General features: G+C 58.1%; 2 protein-coding genes across 2 annotated transcripts; both read left to right on the forward strand.

The window, feature by feature from the left end:
* The first annotated feature begins 328 nt into the window (after nucleotides 1-328).
* ZFP36 (ZFP36 ring finger protein) lies at nucleotides 329-2,869 on the forward strand. The gene is made up of 2 exons (XM_082608298.1): nucleotides 329-406; nucleotides 1,231-2,869. Exons 1-2 carry the CDS (start codon nucleotides 383-385, stop codon nucleotides 2,182-2,184), a joined length of 978 nt encoding a protein of 325 aa, XP_082464424.1. The 5' UTR covers nucleotides 329-382; the 3' UTR covers nucleotides 2,185-2,869.
* Nucleotides 2,870-6,114: 3,245 nt separating this feature from the next.
* On the forward strand, nucleotides 6,115-19,634 carry PLEKHG2 (pleckstrin homology and RhoGEF domain containing G2). The gene is given in 20 exon segments (XM_082605892.1): nucleotides 6,115-7,150; nucleotides 7,816-7,939; nucleotides 8,735-9,006; nucleotides 9,085-9,185; nucleotides 10,134-10,200; nucleotides 10,298-10,344; nucleotides 10,589-10,739; nucleotides 11,064-11,201; nucleotides 11,394-11,594; nucleotides 12,037-12,129; nucleotides 12,220-12,306; nucleotides 12,903-12,936; nucleotides 13,023-13,124; nucleotides 13,223-13,270; nucleotides 13,348-13,386; nucleotides 13,553-13,569; nucleotides 13,755-13,931; nucleotides 14,052-14,964; nucleotides 15,047-16,549; nucleotides 16,552-19,634. Coding segments are annotated over 19 exon segments (4,323 nt in total). The 5' UTR covers nucleotides 6,115-7,150; nucleotides 7,816-7,836; the 3' UTR covers nucleotides 16,782-19,634.
* The last annotated feature ends 370 nt before the right edge of the window (nucleotides 19,635-20,004 follow it).

Below are 20,004 nucleotides of genomic sequence, written 5' to 3' on the forward strand. Positions count from 1 at the left end.
TGCCCTAGTCAATTCCCCCAGGAGCCCTGCCCCCACCTCCGTGCCAGTTCCCTTCTCCGCGCCTCAGTCTCCAGCCTTTGAAAACTGGGCCGACACCCCCCACCCCACGCACTCCCCGCGGTGTTGCGACCGCACGCAGGCCCCCCTCAGGCGAATCCCGGCCGGGAGCCGGGCGGATGGGGTCCGGTCCAGGGCTGGGCGGGCTGCGCCGGGGGCGCGCGTCCGGGAAGCGCCCCTCCTGGCCCCGCCCGCCCGGGCCAACTCCTCAAGGCCCCGCCCCCCTCTGGCTGGATAAAAGCGGCGGCTCTTCAACCCCACTGCAGCCAGACTTCAGCGCTCCCACTTTCGTCCTGTACCTCAGCCTTCGGCCATCTGCGCCGCCATGGATCTCACCGCCATCTACGAGGTGAGCCCCCGCTGATCGGCACCCCAAGGTCCGCAATGCCTGACTCCCTTTTCAAACCAGGGCTCTCTAGCGCCACAAACTCCCGCCCGGGACCCCTGGCTCCTTTCTCAAACTGGAACTCCTTAGTGCTTTACACTTCGGCCCGGGGTCCCTGCCTCCCGTCTCAGACCAGTGTGATGCTCTGGAGGTGAAAATGGAGCCCGTGACTTTCTGGTCTCGGTCCAAACACGGGTGGGGTGGCCCTCGGAGATGGAAAGCTGGAGAACTTTTCTCAGACTGGGGCTGTCTGCAGGCGGAAATGACCCCACACCTGGCTTACCCCTGGTAGTTGCTGAGGGTGCGGTTTTGCGCGGAGGCGTTTCTTGGGCTGGAGTCTCAGGGTGAGGGGGAGCCGACTTCTGTCTCTCCACTCCCTGACCCAGAAGACTCTGGCAACTCTAAAACCGAAGAGATCCGGACTCCTGGGTTAACTTTGCCCGCTCCTCCACTTGTGAAACTGGAGAACCCAGTGAGCAGGGTCAGATCCCTAGAGGCCCAGAGGCTGAAAATTGGAGGACAGCGGTGTGTCCTGACTTTAGAGCCCCTCTGATCCAGCCGGGGGAGCCGGGATTTCTGGGTCCCTCGGGATAAGTTTCAGTCGCGAATAAACTCAGAACCTCCAAATCGGGATCCTTGCGATCCGGAACCCATGTTTGTTTTCTGCGGACGGGTGGGGCTCAGGCTGGGAGCCCACAAACCGGACTGGCAAGCTCTTAGGTGCCCTGCAACTGGGGCGGGGCGTCACCCTGCATTTTCGGTGTCTTGACCGATCCCTGTTCCCACAGAGCCTCCAGTTGCTGAGCCATGACCTGCCTTCCGACCACGGAGAGACTGAGTCCAGCTCGGCCTGGGCCTCCTCGGGACTCTGGAGCCTCGGCTCACCCGACTCGAGCTCGTCTGGGGTGGCTGCCCGCCTGCCTGGCCGCTCCACCAGCCTGGTGGAGGGTCGCAGCTGCGGCTGGGTGCCCCCACCCCCAGGCTTCGCACCCCTGGCTCCCCGCCCAGGCCCTGAGCTGTCACCCTCACCCACCTCGCCTACTGCGACCCCCACCACCTCCTCCCGCTACAAGACCGAGCTATGTCGGACCTTCTCAGAAAGCGGGCGCTGCCGCTATGGGGCCAAGTGCCAGTTTGCCCACGGCCTGGGTGAGCTGCGCCAGGCCAGTCGCCACCCCAAGTACAAGACGGAACTGTGCCACAAGTTCTACCTCCAGGGCCGCTGCCCCTACGGCTCGCGCTGCCACTTCATCCACAACCCCAGCGAGGACCTGGGTGCCTCTGGCCACCCCCACATGCTGCGCCAGAGCATCAGCTTCTCAGGCCTGCCCTCAGGCCGCCGAACCTCGCCACCACCAGCAGGCCTAGCAGGCCCTTCCCTGTCCTCGTGTTCCTTCTCACCCTCCAGCTCCCCACCACCACCACCTGGGGACCTTCCACTTTCACCCTCTGCCTTCTCTGCTGCCCCAGGGACCCCGGTGGCCCGAAGGGACCCCACCCCGGGCTGTTGTCCTTCCTGCCGAAGGGCCACCCCCAGCAGCATCTGGGGGCCCTTGGGTGGCTTGGCTCGGAGCCCCTCTGCGCACTCCCTGGGATCTGATCCTGACGAATATGCCAGCAGCGGCAGCAGTCTGGGGGGATCTGACTCGCCTGTCTTCGAGGCCGGGGTTTTTGGGCCACCCCAACCACCTGCAGCCCCCAGGAGACTCCCCATCTTCAATCGTATCTCCGTCTCGGAGTGACAAGTGCCTGCCTAGTGCAGATCAGCTGGATCTTAAGGGGGGCCAGTTCTCTTATGCTGTGGGTTCCACAAGGGGTCCCAAGGTTGTGGGGGAACTGAGGGACTCTTAATCAAGTAGCTCCGCCCCACCTTCCAAAGTGCATTAACTCACTCCCCTGACCCTACGCTGGGGCAGGTCCCCAGTGTGCAAGCTGTTCATGCTGTTGGGGGAAGGAGTGTTTTCTGGGGTCTTAAAAAAATGTAGCAAATCGGAGGCAGTGAGGCCTCTTTCACCTCTCCCCTGCCCAATGCTGTGAATAATAAGCCCCCGCTGCCCCCTTCCAATTTTTTCTAGATCCTGAGGTTCCGGTGTCTGATGGTGACTGGAGCCTCCCCTGAAGGGGAATCCTGGTGCTCAAATTTCTCTCCAAAAACAAGCAGCCAAAGCCGTTGCCAACCCCCTGCTCTCCCACCCACCCACGCCTTTGGGCCTTTTATTTATGACGACTTTATTTATTCTAATAGATTTTATAGTATTTATATATATTGGGTCGTCTGCTTCCCTTGTATTTTTCTTCCTCTTTTTTGTAATATTGGAAACGATGGACTAATTATTGTTATAAGTATACTATAATATATGAAGTAATATATATTGTTAAAATTTTATTTTTTTTGGAATTTTTAAATAAAAGAAATCTGTGTGTAAACTGGAATCCTGGCTCTTCTACGGTCTAGAGGTAGTGAGATGGGAGGGGAGGACAGTGTGGCCTTTTTTAGAAGCGGGATGGAATCAGCCGATAGCTTCTCCAAACCTCCCCGGAGCCGAGCCGCCAGCGGCGCTTACCTGGCAGGAAGTGACGTCACATGGCCCTGCCATTCACCTGAGAGGGCGGGGCCAGGTGAGATCACCGGGTAGGAACCAGGAGAGCCAGTTCCCGGGGCGTGGGAGGCGCTCCCGTCCCGCCGGGATCCTTGACCCAGCTCTCGGCCGGGCGCGGGCGGGGACGGGATGTTTCCGTCCCCATGGGGCCGAGGGAGGAGGGCGGGGCGGAGTGGGGAGGACGGAATGTGCCGGGGCACGAGCCCAGGGCAAGCGAAGGAGGCCGGCGCGGCGGGTGGGGGAGGGGTCGTCCCGGAAGCCGCGGCGTCCTGGGGTCCCACCGCCCGGCCTTCCAGGATCGGAGAGTGTGGGGGACTCAGGCTTTCGGCATCTCGGCGGAAGCAGCTTGAAAGCCTTCAGGATTCTAGAAGGTCAACACTGTGGAATCTCAGACTTGGTCTCTTGGCGACTTCTAGACCCTGGGTGTCCCAGAACGTTTAGGAATCGCAGAACTGTAGCCTCTGGCTTTCCGGGCTCCTAGACCTTCGGAATTCCAGAATCTTGGCCTGTCGGGATTCGAGAAGTTCGGGATTGCGAGATCTCGACACTTCTGAGCCTTGGAAACTCGTGGTCTCGCGCCCCAGGCGGGGTGGGGGTCGCGGCCGCGCCGGGACGGGGCGGGGCCCCCGGGAAAGCAGCGTCCTCGGACCATACAAGGCAAGAGGCGGCGAGAACCACACTGGGGCGGAGGAGCCCAGCGCCCGGAAGCCGCCCCGCGTCAGTGCCTGCGCCCCGCCCCCTTCCGCCGCGGCCTCCTACCCCTCCCCTCCTTACCCCTCTTCCCCCCGCCCCTCACTTCTCTCTCCTCTCCCTACCTCACCCCTTCTCCTCCCTCTCAGTTCCTCCTGCCCAGACCCTCCTGCGCCGACCTTCCCCTTCCCCTCTTCCCCCACCCTCCCCAGCTCTTCCCCTCCCCCAGCACTCCTCTCCCCTTCCCCTTTTTAATATCCTTACCTTCCTGCCGCCCATTCCCCGTCCTCTATCCCCTCCTCTCTTTCCTTCCAATTCCCCTCCTCTTCCCCCTTCTGGCCCCCTTTTCTTCTCTCTCCACCCATTCCTTCCCTGCCCACACTCTTCATCCCCTCGGTTCCACCTCCTCACCCCATTTCTCTTCACCCCATTCCCTCCTGCGAGTGTTCTCCTCTTCCCCTCCCCTCCTCATGCCTCCTTGACCTCTCAGCCCTCCTTGGCCCTCTCCCCTCGCCCACTGGCAGGCCCTGACCTTTGATCTCCTCTTCCACGAAGCACCCCCGCCCCCGCGCCCCGTTTTGGGAAAGGGCTCAGGTCCCCATACTTGGAGAGGAGGTTTGGGAAAGAGAGAGAGAGAAACCCAGAAACCCAAAGACGTTGGAGAGGAAGAGCAAGCCACGCAGACATTCACAGGCACTGAAAGAACAAGAAGTAACACATCTCTTGTCCTTCCCTTTGCGAAAAACAGATTCTCTGCCCCTTGGAAACAAACGAACTAACAAACCCTCACTTGCAAAAATGGCACCTAGCACCAGCTACCAGTGCCAAACACCTGAGAGTCATTCCTCTTGACTCTTTCCTCAAACCCACACCCCAATTCAACGTCAGTCCTGTCTGATTCACCTTCTAAAGAGATATTACAATCCACCCTCCTGCCTCCTCCTCTTTCCCCCACCCTGGTTCTATCGGGCATCATCTCCCACCTGAACCATCATAGCAGCCCCTTCCTGGTCTCCTGGCTCAGGCCCCTACCCTCAGTCTCTTCCCCACTCCCCCACTAGGCAACCAGAGGGAAGCTGTCATGACACCTGAGTCAGATCACATAAAAGCCAAAGTCTTAAGTCCTCACCAGCCTACACAGCCTGGCTCTTATCTTTGATCACTCTTGCTCTAGCCACTCTGGCTTCCACCAGTGCATTTGCCATACTTCAGCCACAGGGCCTTTGCACTGCCTGTTCCCTCTGCTTGGAATACTCCCCCAGGTATCCCAACAGCTTACTCCCCTTCTTCAGGTCTCTGCTCAAATGTTTCCTCAGTGAGATGGTCCCTGACTACTATTATTGCAACCCCCATCCTCCCTACCGTGCTCTACTTTTTCCAAGATGTTTATCACCACCTAACTTATAAAATGTACTTAGATCTTATGTTTATAGCAATCTTCCTCCCCCACTAGAATGTCAGATCCTCAGGGGCAGGGACTTTGACTTTGTCTTGTTCACTGCTGTATCACACCTAAACCCTAATCACTCACACAGGAAGCAGTCACATAGTGGTCACAAGCTTCAGAATTTGTTGAAAAAAATAAATAAATCGATTCAGAAATGGGGAGAGAAAGAGAGAAAACTCCAAGACACACACACACACAAAATAGTAACTGTGTGAAGTAATGATGTTAATTAAACATTGTAATTATTTCACAGTTCATACGTATCTAAAATTATTATTTTGTACATCTTGGACTAATACAATGTTATACGGCGATTACATTACAATAAAACTGGGGTGGGGGTGGGGGCGGGAATCCAAGACAGAAGATGATGGAGAAGGAGACAGTATCACATAGGCAGTTTGCTGAGGACCCATGGCCTGACACACCTCCTACAAAAGTCTTAAACTGATTTGCAGACTGAAATTCCCAGGCATCTAAGAGGCAATACCACCCCCTGGTGACCAAGAGGAAAACGGCACCTCCCCACAACAGAAAACACTCCCTAACAGATCGTCACCAGAGTCCCAGGATTCCTCCCAGCTTAAAAATTCAGGAGACCGAAACGTTTATTCTTTTAAGTGATGTAGATGTTCGGGTTGATGAATAAGATGCATAAATTTATAAAAACCGGTAAGAGAAAACTAAAAGTGCTCCAGGTGAGGATCGAACTCACAACCTCGGCATCGCTCCGCTCGCACTGTTATATAAGTACCGCGCGCTAACCGATTGCGCCACTGGAGCTCCGGCCGCACCCTCTCGCCGCGGGGTCTTTCAGTCATTCCTGGCCACGTGACCTTGATGAATTGCTCCGCCCCGTCTTTGCATATACAAATAGGAATCTTTGGATTGGCCAATAGGAGAAAGTGCGTTACCAGTTCCGGATTCTCACGCCTGGAAGGCTCTTGCTGTAAAAGGGAAAAGTCCGCGAGGTTTTTGGAATGTGGGGGTGCAGCCTGCCTGGGACTCGCCTTCTCATGAATATTCAGAAAGCAGAGAGGAGGGGTCTTAACCCTTCGCTGGCTGGCCGGCCGGAAGGCGGCCCCTCCCCCCTGCGGGCGGGAACAGGATATGAGCCCGGGCGGCTGGGGGGAGGGGAAGCCCCAGGCGACCGCCCCCCACCCCACTGCTGGGACCGGGCTCTCCAGCCACAGATGTATGTGGCGCCGCCGCCGCCAGAGCCGGCGCCACCCATCCCGGAGCCTGAGGGGTCCACAGTCGCAGACTCCAGCCTCCCGAAACTGCACCGCGTCCTGAGGGACCCCGAAGCCCAGGCCCCAGCGTCCAGGCTAGAGGACCCCAGATATCCAGGTGCCCAGCGCCCCCTCCTGGAGGAGCTAGGAGTCCGGGACATCAGCGCCGCGCCGACCCTGGAGGCCGAGCTTCCTGCACCCGGTTTCCAAGAATTTAGGATCCCAGACCGGAGATTCTCTCCAGAGTTTCCCAGAAAGCTGAGCCCAGGACTCCCGGGGTTTGAGGAACTTGGGATACGGACTCCTAGCGCCCCATCCAGCCCGTTTGGGGTTGAAGCGCCAGCTACTTCAAGAGGACTCTGGAATTTGGGGCTCCCTGCGCTCCCTCCTGGAGTTGGCTTAATCTCTGCTCTTAGAGTTAGGGGAACTCAGGAATCCGGCCACTCCACCCCACGGCCCCATCTAGAAGACTCAGGAATTTGGGTTCCCAGCACCCCCATCTGAGACTCAAGAGTCGAGGCCCCCAGCATCTTTCATTTAGAGGACCAAAGAAATTTGGACCACTGCACCCCATCCTCCGAGAGACCCCGGATTCTGGTTCCTGGATCCTGAGAGCCCGAAGTTCAAACCCCTGACTTGCAGAGACCCAGGAGTCCCGGCTCTGCGCCTCCCCGGGGACCGTGCTAGGGTCGAATAGGAACTGGGCTGCCTCGGTTCGGGGCTGGAGACTCCCCGGGAGGTGAGGGGGGAGGCGAGGGGCCCCGAAGGGTTGGGGGAGGGGGCGGCGCCGCTGCCGCTGAACAATGAGGGGGCGTGCCGGCGGGGGGCGAGCGGAGGAGCTGGCGGGAGTTGGGGGCTAGAGGGGTGTGGGGAGGCGCTGCAGGGGAGCTGCGGCGGTGGGAACAGTGAGCGGATCACTGAGGGACTGGCTGGAGGGGGTCGAGAACTCAGGGCCAGCGCCCCAACTCGCAGCCCTCCGCGGGGGAGGGAGCCGTCTGCAGGACCCTGGCATCCGGTCCCCCAGCCTCCTCCGCCCTCCCCTGGGACCCCGCGGCCTCCCGCCCACGGCTTTTTCCCAGCCCTGCCCCTCGCCCTCGGCTCCAGCCAGAGCCCAAACGTTCCCAGGATCCCTGAGCCTCCGGCCCCAGACACACCAGACTCACAGCTTGGACGACTCTTTCGCTCGCTTTACTCTTTTGTCTCACCCTTTCCATCTTTTTCTCAGTGTTATCTCTCCTTGCTCCCCTCTTTCTATCACTTTGCCTCTGTCTCCCCCAACAGTTACTCCCTGGGCCGCCTCCCAGGATTTAGACCGCACTGTTCATTCTCAGCCCCCAGCCTCTGAGCGTGGGGGGCAGGGAGGCCTATGGGGTCCTGATATCCAGGAAGGGGGTCTTTCTGCAGAAGCCGCTGAGCCACTCAGCCATGCCCGAAGGAGCCCGTGGACTGGGCCTGTCCAAACCCAGCCCTAGCCTCGGCCGCAGAGGTGAAGTGTGTGACTGTGCGGCTGTGTGTGAGACTCGGACAGGTGAGCCTGTGAGGGAGGGGTGGAGCCTGCTGGGCATTCATTCTTTCATGAAAGACAGTGCAACGCTCTGGGGCTGACCCAGTGCTGGCAACACAGGCTGACCAAGACAGCCCCAGCCCTGCATGCACAGAGCTCCAGGTCTGGTCCGGGAGATGGACCCATCCCCATACCATGATAGTCCAGAGGGGAAGCCCAGCATAGAGTGGTCAGGGCTGGGATGAGGAAAGCCCCGGGGGCTGTGGGAACTTAATCTGGGAGGTCCAGGGAGGCTTCCTGGAGGAGGGGACATCTAAACTGAGAATTGAAAGATGAGGAGGAATGAGTTGAGAGAGGCAAGGAAGAGTGTTTTGCACAGAGCGAACAGTATGTGCAGGGGCACAGAGGTGAGAAGAGGCTGCTTATTTGAGTAACTGAAAGAAGCTGAGTGTGACTGGAGTCCAGAGGGTAAGAAGTGGCGTGTCGGGAAGAGAGCAGATTGGAAAGGTCTCTAATGGCCACCTTGCACAGGCCCCTGTGGATCTGAGGAATCTGGACTTTACCCTGAGGGCAGGAATGGGGTAATACTCGTGGGAGTGACAGAGTCAGGCCAATTAATAAAGTTCTCCCAGGATGACACATGGAGGTAGATTCAAGGAATGGAGGCCAGCAGTCCAGAGAGGACCCTGATGGGAGAGGACAGGGCACAGTGAGGGGAGCAGGGAGCCCATGGGAGAGCTGTTGAGCAGGGGTGGGTGAGCGTGGGGGCTAAGCACACTTAGTTGGGGAGACCCCTGATCGCCTCTTCCACACCCCCAGCAGCCCCTGCAACCCCCGCCATGGCCTCCCCCCGAGGTTCTGGGAGCTCCACATCCCTGAGCACAGTGGGCTCAGAGGGAGACCCGGCTCCGGGGCCCACCCCAGCCTGCTTGGCCTCCAGGCCAGAGCCCCTTCCAGGGCCCCCCATCCGCCTGCATCTCTCACCCGTGGGGACCCCAGCTTCGGCGAAACCCTCGAGGCTGGAGCGTGTGGCCCGTGAGATCGTGGAGACGGAGCGGGCCTATGTCCGGGACCTCCGCAGCATCGTGGAGGTGAGGCGGGGGGGCACCCAAGTGCAGTGGGGACCCAGGCCAGCCCCTCCACCCCTGTAACACCAGTCATTCCCACAGGACTACCTGGGCCCTCTGCTGGACGGCGGGGTCCTGGGGCTGAGCGCGGAGCAGGTGGGCACGCTGTTTGCCAACATTGAGGACATCTACGAGTTCAGCAGGTCAGGGACGAGTTCAGCAGGTCAGGGACGGGTGGGATGGGCGGCAGCGCTGGCTCGGGGGGGTCGGGGAGGCAGGCTGTGTTCTAACCCCAACCTTGGCACCCCACAGTGCCCTGTCCAGGCTGGAACACAGGGCGTCATGACATTGGGCAGGGGTCATGATGGGGAGTGAGGATCCAGAGTGGTGGAGGAGTGAGGTGGATGGGAGCCTGAGGGCCCAGATGAGGTCCAAATATCGGGATGGGTCCAGGCAGCGAGATGGGGCTATTGCTATGTCAGGTCTGGGATCGCGATGAATCCAAGGCTTGTGTGGGGCCTGAGGATCATGACTGTGTGAGCATTTGTGTGACCAGCTCATCCTGGGAAACCCCTCAGTCCCAGACAAACCAGAATGGTTGGCCACTCAGTCCAAGGAGCATGACACCAAGTGTCTTAATGACACCTAATTACACTTAATTTCTTTTTTTTTTTTTTTTTTTTGGCCGCACTGCTTGGCTTGCGGGATCTTAGTTCCCCAACCAGGGATTGAACCCGGACCCGGCAGCAAAAGCGCGGAGTCCTAACCACTGGACCACCAGGGAATTCCCTAATTACACTTAAAGTTACTGCAGGAGGTTTGTGAGTCACGACAAGATCTCGGGGTCACAGTGGGATCTTAAGATCATCACAGCTCTGAGCGTCCTGACACCCCTCTCCCTGGGTTGTGCCATGAGACGTCCCAGGCTCATGCCAGCTGTCACAAGATCTCACGCCAAGGAATGTAATGCTGACCAAGAACAAAGTCTGAGCAGGTCGCAGTCTCCCATGTCGCGATCAGAGGACCCTTCGTACGGACATGACATCCCTCGAGAGATCCTGGCAGCCACCAAGGCCCCAGTCTCCTGGAGTCCTCCCACAGGGTGCTGGGGGGGGCAGGGCAGCCCCTCACCCTTCCTCTCCCCTCCACAGCGAGCTCCTGGAGGACCTGGAGGGCAGCAGCAGTGCCGGGGGCATCGCCGAGTGTTTCGTGCAGAGGGTGAGGCGAGGGCCTGGGTAAGGGGGGAGCAGGCCTGGGCTAGGTGGGGGGGGGTCATCGGGAACTGAGGTCTCCCTGACTCCCTTGCTGCCCACAGAGCGAGGATTTTGACATCTACACGTTGTACTGCATGAACTACCCGAGGTGAGGGCTGAGGAGCCCCTGCTGGGCCCCAGGCTGTGCCCACGAGCTGATGTGCCAGCCAAGCTCCTTCCACCCCGACCCATCCAGCTCCAAGCCCTGCCATACCGTGACAGCGTCCACCTCTCCCTAACCCACCCCAACCCTGGCGGGCCCCTGAGGGTTCCAAAACCCTGGCCACTCCCTGACCCCTCCCAGCCTTGCCCACTGTAGCTGCAAGTCCCCCTGACCTGTGCTGTGCCCCCAGCTCCCTGGCCCTGCTCCGGGAGCTGTCAGTGTCTCCGCCAGCAGCCCTGTGGCTGCAGGAGCGCCAGGCCCAGCTCCATCACTCACTGCCCCTGCAGAGCTTCCTGCTGAAGCCTGTTCAGCGCATCCTCAAGTACCATCTGCTGCTGCAGGTCAGCTGTGGCCCCTGGGGGGCTGCTTGGGGAGGGGCAAGGTCCTGTCCATTGGCCACCTGGTGGAGCATCTGGAGAGTGGACCCTGGACGAGTTGGGCAAGGCCTGGGAAGGCATCCGGTCCCTAGAAACTGGGCCGGTGCTTGGGGCAGGGTCTTGCTGGCAGTGGGGGCTGGCGCCAGCTGATTTCACTTCGTGTCTTCGCCTGTTTGTCTCTCTCCGTCGCTGCCCCTGCCTTTATTTCTCTCTCTCTCTTTTATCCTTGTCATTCTTTCTTCCTCTGTTCCTCTTCCACTCCCTGGGTGCCTGGTGGCTGCCCTCCAGGAGCTAGGCAAGCACTGGGTGGAGGGCCCAGACGCCGGGGGCCGCGAGTTGGTGGAGGAGGCTATCGTGTCCATGACGGCGGTCGCCTGGTACATCAACGACATGAAACGCAAGCAGGAGCACGCCGCGCGCCTCCAGGTGACCCCTGGGAGAGGGCTGGGACCGGCGGCATGGGGGGCAGCGGGCGTGAGGGCCCTTGCGGGGGGTCGGTCCGTGCCTAGGAGGGCGGGCTGGGACAGCACAGTCTGGTTGCTAACCCCCCTGTGTTGGTGTGCGTGCACCGCCCACCGGTGTGTTCCTGTGCCCGCTTCACTGGCGTGGTCCCGGCAGGAGGTGCAGCGGCGGCTGGGTGGCTGGACCGGTCCGGAGCTCAGTGCTTTTGGCGAGCTGGTGCTGGAGGGTGCATTCCGAGGTGGTGGAGGGGGCGGCCCCCGACTTCGAGGCGGTGAACGGCTGCTCTTTCTATTCTCACGGATGCTGCTCGTGGCCAAGCGCCGGGGACCAGAATACACATACAAGGGCCACATCTTCGTGAGTTCAGGGATGGGGCAGGGCCAGAATGTTGCCTGCCAGGTATGTTCTATACACGCAATACCTGCAGACCTAACGGCTGGGGGCAGGATCCGCAAGGAGGGACAACCCAGCTTAAGAGGGCCACGTTTTCTTGAGTCCGAGGAGGGGGGGCAGGGTTTAATAAGGAGGGGTGAGGCCAGTGGGATGCATGGGTGGTGAGGGCCTGGAGGGGGAGGACCTGGATTTGCCCACCAGACAAGCATCTTCATGGGCAGGTACGTCTTCTTGATCCAAATGAGGTGGGGAGGGCTGGTGAGGGAGAGCTGAGCCCAGCCTGGTGGGGAGAGTCGACGGGGAAAGGGGACATCTTTCTAGGGGGTAGGGACCCAGATACACACGAGGGGCACATGGATGAGTCTGAGGCCTCTGAACTTGCCTCCCCTCTCTGCCCCTCATCCAGTGCTGCAACCTGAGTGTGAGCGAGAGCCCTCGAGACCCTCTAGGGTTCAAGGTGTCCGATCTGACCATTCCCAAGCACAGACACCTGCTCCAGGTGAGCAAAGGGTGGAGCTGGGTGGGCAGGGATCCCCCAGTCCCTAGACCTCACCCCTGGCTCCCCATTCCACCCCTACCCCCCGCCCAGGCCAAGAACCAAGAAGAGAAGAGGCTGTGGATTCACTGTCTCCAGCGCCTCTTCTTTGAGAATCACCCCGCCTCCATCCCTGCCAAGGTACAGCTGCTGCCACTGCGGGGGGTCCTCAGGGTGCTGGAGACTCCCCTCCCCCAGTAACACCGAAAAACCCTGAGGGCAGGGGGTGCTGTCTTAGAACGTGATAGTTAACTTGCAGTGTTACGTTGCCTGGGTTTCAATCCCAGCTCCATCACATCCCTGCTTTGTGACTTTAGGCAAGTAATTTAACCTCGCTGGCTTCAGTTTCCTCACCTGGAGGAATGATAGCACCAACCTCATAGGGTTGCGGTGAGGATTAGTCATTATCAGTCACGTAAGGCACCTGACATGTAGCAGCACCCTTTTTTTTTTTTCTTTTTTTTTTTTTGCGGTACGCGGGCCTCTCACTGTTGTGGCCTCTCCCGTTGCGGAGCACAGGCTCCGAACACGCAGGCTCAGCGGCCGTGGCTCATGGGCCCAGCTGCTCTGCGGCATGTGGGATCCTCCCGGACCGGGGCACGAACCCATGTCCCCCGCATCGGCAGGCGGACTCTCAACCACTGCGCCACAGGGAAGCCCAGCAGCACCCTTTAATAGGACTATGCCTGGGGTGCTCAGGGACCAGCCCCCTCATCCCTCATCCTTGTCTATTTCAGGCAAAACAAGTTCTCCTTGAAAACAGCCTGCACTGTGAGTGGGGGCCCTGGGTTGGGAGGATGTGGCAGTAATCACTTCTAAGAAAAAGTAAAGTATTAGCCCCAAATCTCTCCCTGCAGGTGCTCCTAAAAGTAAGTCTATCCCAGAGCCCCTGACACCTCCACTTGGGTCTCCCCGACCTCGAGATGCTAGAAGTTTCACCCCTGGACGAAGGAACACAGGTAAAAGAGATGGAACCCTGAGTTCCCCCTCCCTCCACTCCTCCCCCAGAAGCCTGGAGCTGGGCTCCTAACAAGGTTCTGATCCGCCTCTCCCACAGCTCCATCCCCAGGACCCGCCACTACCCGCCGTGGCCGCAGACAGTCTGGTGAGTACCGTTCACCTAAAAGTGAACTAGGCATCAGGTGGGACCTGGCCCCTGACATCACTGTGTCCTCCCTCCAGAGCCCCTGAAGGACCCTTACGTCATGTTTCCACAGAACGGTGAGGGACCACCCACCCCAGCCTGCCCCGTCCCTGTCTGTCTGTCTGTTCCCAGGGATGCCCAGAGTTCGTGAGGGAGGGGTGATAGGGACAGCTCATCAATGACAAGGAATAACACTTGTTCTTCCATCTCACTCTTTTCTCTTTCTCATCTCTTCATCCCCAGCTAAGCCTAGACTCAAGGTGAGAAACATCCTGGGACAGGGTTTGTTTTGGGTCCTGGACTCCTGGGTCTGAGGGAGGAGGGAGCTTGGGTTCCAAAGTGCTGGGTCTGAAGAAGGAGGGGGCTGGGGACTGGATTCCTCTGTCTGAGGGAGGAGGGGGATGGGGCCTGGGACTCCCGCCCTCCTTCCTTTCCTTCCTCACAGCACACTGGCAGTGAGGGGGAGCTCTACCCGCCCTTAGAGCCTCTGCCACCAGTTCCAGCTTCTGAACCCCCTGAGGACTTGGAGGACACTGGGCCCCCCACGCTGGACCCCTCTGGGACCTCAATCACTGAAGAAATCCTGGAGCTGCTGAACCAAAGAGGCCTCCGGGATCCAGGGGTGAGCCGGGCATCCCCTCACGGTGTCCTTGGGGCTCTGGGCCTGGGCAGGCACAGCCTGGGGGTCAGGGGGGCCAACCCACCCTGATACCTTTGGCTTCTTTCTCAATGCCCACTACAGCCACCCCCCCCTGACATTCCCAAGTTCCCCGGAGATTCCCAGGTGCCAGGCGACAGTGACACCCTCGCATTCCAAGCCCTGCCCAGCCGGGACTCTTCAGAAGAGGAGGAGGAAGAAGAGCTGGATATGGATGAACGGGGCCCTTCCCCACTCCACGTCCTAGAGGGGCTCGAAAGTTCCAGTGCAGCTGAAATTCCTGACATTCCCAGCCTTTCCAAAAATCCTGATGTACCCAACCTCCCTGAAATTCCCAGCCTTTCTGAAATTCCCCAAATGCCCCGCCTTCCCAGTCTCTCTGACATCTCCAGTGTTTTTGAAATGCCCTGCCTTCCAGCCATACCTAGTGTCCCTGAGATTCCTAGTCTTTCCAGCGCTCCCACCCTCCCCTGTGACTCCTGGCTCCAGGGACCTCTGCAGGAGCCAGATGAGGCTCTAGCCACCAGGAGAGAACTCTTCCCTGGAAGCAGTTCTGGAAAACTGGGAGAGCCCTCCTCAGAAAGCAGGGCAGGGCAAGAGGAGGGTGAAGGAGTATCATACCCAGATTTCCAGCCCCGGGATGCCACCCAAGATCAGGAATTCCCAGATGAGCTGGAGTTCCGCTCTTGCTCAGAAATCCGGAGCGCCTGGCAGGCACTGGAGCAGGGGCAGCTGGCCCGGCCAGGTTTCCCAGAGCCACTGCTGATCCTGGAAGATTCAGATCTAAGTGGAGGCAGCAGAAGCGGGAAGGCAGGAGCCCCAGCTTCGGAGAGGTCAGCGTCCCGAGTGCGAGAGTTGGCCCGGCTTTACAGCGAGCGGATCCAGCAGATGCAGCGGGCTGAGACCCGGGCATCAGCCAACGCCCCCCGCCGCCGGCCACGGGCTCTGGCCCAGCCGCAGCTGTTGCCCTGCCTGCCCCGTGAGCAGGCTGAGCCAGGTGAGGTCCAGGTGTGTGGTTGGCAGACACAGCCCACGTGGGGGCATCCGTCCTAACTCGATCCACCTTTCTTTGCATACAGGGCCCCTGCCTGCCTTTGGACATGTGCTTGTATGTGAGCTGGCCTTCCCGCTGACCTGTGCCCAGGAATCTGTCCCCCTAAGCCCTGCTGCCCAGGTTCAAATTGCCACAGCTGTGACTAAGCAGGGAGGCTGCCTGGACGGCCAGGGTCTAAATGTTTCAAGTTTGCCTGAGCAAGACCATCTGGGCATCCAGGTTCCAGCTGCTACCCCTCTGCCTGAGCAAGGAGGCCTCTGGAATATCCGGATTCCAGCCACCACACCTTTGCCCATGCAGGAAGGCCCCCCCAATGGCCAGATGCCAGCTATTACAACTTTGCCGGATCAAGAAGGCCACCCGGAAATCCAAGTTCCAGCGGCCACTCCTTTGCCCGAGCATAGAGGCCACGTGGATATACCGGTTCCATCTACCACCTCTTTTCCTGAGCAAGGATGCCACGTGGACATCCAAGTTCCAGTCACCCCAGCTTTGCCTAAGCGGGGAAGTTGCTCTGATGTCATGGTTTTAGCCGCCACTCCTACGCCCAAGCAAGAAGGCCACCTGGACAGCCAGAGCCCAACCAACACCCCGTTAACTAAGCAAGGAGATTCTAGGGATGTTCCGGTCCCAGCCACTGCCTGTGGCCAAGCCGTCAATCCTTTGCTTATACACAGAAGCAGCCTGGACCCTCAGATCCCAGCTGACACTCCACTGCCCTTGCAACATGACCTCCCCGACATTCAGGTTCCGGGTACCTCACCTTTGCCTGCACATGGAGGCCACCTAGACCATCAGACCCCAGCCAACACTCTGCCGTCCTTGCCCCAGGACCTCCCACACTTACGGGTTCCAGCTGCCACACCTTTCCCACAGCCACAAGGCCTCACGGACACCCAGGTCCAAGCCCTCCCACCTTTGCCCCAGCAGGGAGGCCTCCCGGACATCCAGGGTCCAGCTGCTGTGCCTCTGCTTGAGGAGCAAAGCCTCACAGACCTGCAGGTTCAGAAACTGACACCTTTGTTGGCGCAGAAGAGCCTCGCCAACGACCACGTTCCAGCTGCCCCGCCTCTGCCTGGGCGAGGAGGCCCTCGGGACATTCAGGGCCTGTTACCCACCCGAGTCCAGACCACGGTGGTTTTGTCTAAACAAGAAGGCCACGCGGTCTCTCACGTTGCCAGGTCAGAGTCTTCAGACTTGAGCCCACCCCACAGTCCCCAACTCGCAACCCGGCAGCTCCTGGGCTCCAACGCAGCTGCCCTCTCAAGATACCTGGCAGCCTCATACATCAGCCAGAGCCTGGCGCGGCGGCAAGGGCCTGGAGGAGAGGCTCCCCCAGCTTCCCGGGGCCCTTGGTCCTCCTCCGCCCCCACGTCACGGGCACCTTCACCACCACCCCAGCCTCAACCCCCAGCGCCCCCAGCCAGGAGGCTCAGCTATGCCACCACGGTCAACATCCATGTTGGGGGTGGCGGGCGGCTACAGCCAGCCAAGGCCCAGGTCAGGTTGAACCACCCTGCTCTCTTGGCAACCCCCCAGGAATCGGTGGGCCTTCGCAGAGCCCAGGGGGCTCCCGATGCCCCTTTCCACATGTGAGCCAGGATGTCGGGCTTCTTGAAAAGCAGAGACTTCAACCAGATGCCACAGACCCTCAGAATTCACCCCGAAGTCCAGACGCTGAACACGGGTCTAAAAATTGCCACAGCTTTCCAACACCTGGAGTCTTTGGCGAATGGGCCTTATTACTTAACCTGGATTAACCCAGCAGGGATGGGGAAGGGGATGTCATTAATATTTTGTTAATTAATATTATGAAATTATGTATCTTTCCCCATTCTGGGGGCCGTGGGGGATGACAGAAGACAACAATGAATGGGAAGGTCTGATACAGCACCAATCAGTCGTTCTGAAAATTTGGGGAATCTCAAACTCCTTTGAGAATTACTGAAGACTGGACCCATTACAGTTTGGTGTATGATTTTAGAGGGTTTATGAACTGCTTGATGCCTATCCAGGAAGGCCAAGTTAAGAAGCTTTTTCCCAAGCAGATCCCTCAAAATTCATTCCCTTAGCAGTTTATCCAGTTGATGTGTCCCACTATCATCTATTCCTGTCATCTACTTAGCCAATTCTATCCACCCAGCTATCTCTCCGTCATCTCTCTCTGTCCATCCGTCTTCCAATCCATCATCCCACCCATGTCTTGCTTCATTCAACTTTCTCGACCCTATTCATCCATCATCCTACCCCACCCCCCCATCTAGCACCCATTCCTCCGTCAATCCACACATCTATTATCCCACCTGTCCATCTTCTCCAACCAACTCTCTCCATTCATCCATTTGTCCCTCCATATTCCCATCTATGTCCATTCATTCATACATCTCATCACTCAACCATCTCCTAATCCATCAAGCCAGCCGTCCATTTAACCATCTCTACCACCATCCATCCAACCATTTTAATCTCTTTACATCCATCCCTCCTTAATTGGATTCTTCTGGGTCTTGGTACTACAAAATTTCAGAGACAGTTCCCTGCTAATGCCAAAATGGATCAGGTTTGGGGTTCTGGCAGAAGTGTCCCACATCTGCCTTACTTCTCTTGGCAACCACTCTCCACCCTCCTAAGTATTCCAGTTCTTGTACCCACCCATCGAATTCTTGTGTCAGATCTCTTAACTCCCTCTCTCTAGTTGGGGACCTCTACAGTGCCTCAATATGCCCCCACACCCCACAGTAATTCAGGTCTTAGGGACAAAGGCCTTTATATTAAGATCGTTCTGTCCTCCCAGCAGTGGTATGCCCAGTGAGCAGCACAATTTAAGCAGTTTCTTTGGTAATATTAGCTGCTTTTATTGAACACTTAACCTCTTGTGCTTCAGTGCATCATCTATTTAGTCTTCCCTGGAATTCTCTGAGACACCACAGCATCATGGCTGAGTTGAAGTCCTAGCTTTTCTAGTACTTGCTGTGTTAACTGCCCTCCGAGCCTGGGTTTCCTCATCTGTACAATGAGGACAGCAATATCTGCCTCGCAGGATCATCGTAAAGTTTCAGTGAGCGTATCCTTACTTCCCAAACGTATTTAAGCCTAACTCATCGAGGCAGTGTTCAAGTCAGATGCCCCAGGATCCAGTCCCAACCCATGGAATGAGAACCTCCAAAGGCAGGAGCCTAAGAATCTGGTTTTTAACAGTCAATTAACGGCAACAACAAAGAGTGCCGTTGCAGTACTGACTGCATACCACAGGCATTAGTCACTTTATTTGTCACCTTGAGTCCTCACAACATCCCTAAAAGGCAAGTGAGGAGGAGTTTTACTCCCCACTTCAGAGATGAGGAAACTGAGGCACAGAGAGGATAAGGGACTTGCCCAAACAAGTGGGAAGGAGCAGAACTGGGACTCATCCGCACTGCCAAGCCCGTTGGCACTTTTACTTGAGTGTGTCAGTCGCGATTCTTGTCACTGGGGGCACACCAGGGAGCAATTCCATGCCCACAAGGGGCTTGCAGCCTGGTGCTCCAAAGGCCCTAGGTAATTGGTCATTAGCTGGGTAAACTGAATAAGTCCTGGCTCAATACGCATTAGCTGCCGGCTTCTATTCAGTTACTGAGTGGTCACCATGCCATACACTGGGGCCTAGGCTGAGTCGGCTTCTTGGCCTGGACCTGCTCCACCGCAGCCTCCCGACAAAGGTCAGGACTGAGGCTGGCCCTCCCCTCTTCCGCCCCCGGCTGCACATTCCCAGCTGAAAGAAAGTTCCCAGCCTGGCCTGGGCTCCCAGCGGTGCCGGAATTCCTGGTATTTGAGGAGGCAGCGGGGAGGAAGGAGGCTGTCTGCTCCAAGGCTTGCAGTGAGGAAGGCGAGGCAAGCCCCCTCGGCCACTCCAGAGGCGGCCCGCTGTGCCTCTGCGAGGGGGCTAGGAGTCTCAGTAAGGGGGTCTCCGGACCCCGTGGGAAAACCCTGCGCACTAGGCCTGCCTCGGGCCCTCCTACTCCCTGCCCCTGAATTCCATTCCTCTTGCCTGCCCAACTCCTACCTCTGCTTCATGACCCCAGCTCCAACGCCTCCTCAGAATACCTTTCTTGCTGGTCTACTACAGCCTGCCTTTTGTAAACTGTCTTTAGAGCTGCATTTAAGACAGGCTTGAAAAGGGAAAGGGCAGCCGTCCACTGCCTTCTCTGAGACACTGCTGCCCTCCTTGGGATGTTTAGGTTAATGCCAGCCAAGCCCAGTTAACCCGAGTTAACTCCAGCTCCAGTTAACTCCAAACTTGGTGAGGTAGTTATTTAGCCACTAGGCTTTCTCACCAGCTAACACGAAGACACCTGTCGCCAACCTCACAGGGATGCTGTAAACACTTAGCCTGGCAACCAGCTGGAGCTCAATCAACCCCACTCTCCATCTGTAGGCAGCACTTTATTTGTATGTTTTCTCTGTACACCAGTGCCGTCCCACAGAATTTTCCTGTCAGTGATGACGTTCTCATCAGTGCAGCCCAGCTTGGCGGCCACATGTGGCTACGGTTTTGGTAGGGCAGACATACAAAAAAGGGCAACTAGTCAGTAAATCCCAAGATCCTTCTTTTATAAAGAAAATTTGTGAAACTACTCCTTGATTAAGTGTGTAATGATGTTCTTGCCAATACGCTCAGCAGGGGGAGTAGTGAGGAAGCCCACCTGGGGGCAGATGGCTTAAGTATCCAGGTTGGCTGCAAAGGCTGGTATGGAAGCACAGATGCCCTTCCCACCCCAATGATGTTCACTAGCTTCCCTTAAAAATGGGGAAAGAGGGCTTCCCTGGTGGCACAGTGGTTGAGAGCCCACCTGCCGATGCAGGGGATATGGGTCCGTGCCCCAGTCCGGGAAGATCCCACATGCCACGGAGCGGCTGGGCCCGTGAGCCATGGCCGCTGAGCCTGCGCGTCCGGCTCCACAATGGGAGAGGCCACAACAGTGAGAGGCCCGCGTACTGGGGGGG

The sequence above is a fragment of the Mesoplodon mirus genome (genome assembly GCF_964341445.2).
Source record: "Mesoplodon mirus genome assembly, chromosome: 19".
In the NCBI taxonomy this organism is placed as follows: domain Eukaryota; kingdom Metazoa; phylum Chordata; class Mammalia; order Artiodactyla; family Ziphiidae; genus Mesoplodon; species Mesoplodon mirus.

Coding starts and splice junctions, on each gene's coding strand:
- ZFP36 (XM_082608298.1), top strand. CDS start 383: ATGGATCTCACCGCCATCTACGAG. Junction 407..1,230: donor ATCTCACCGCCATCTACGAG/GTGAGCCCCCGC, acceptor CTGTTCCCACAG/AGCCTCCAGTTGCTGAGCCA.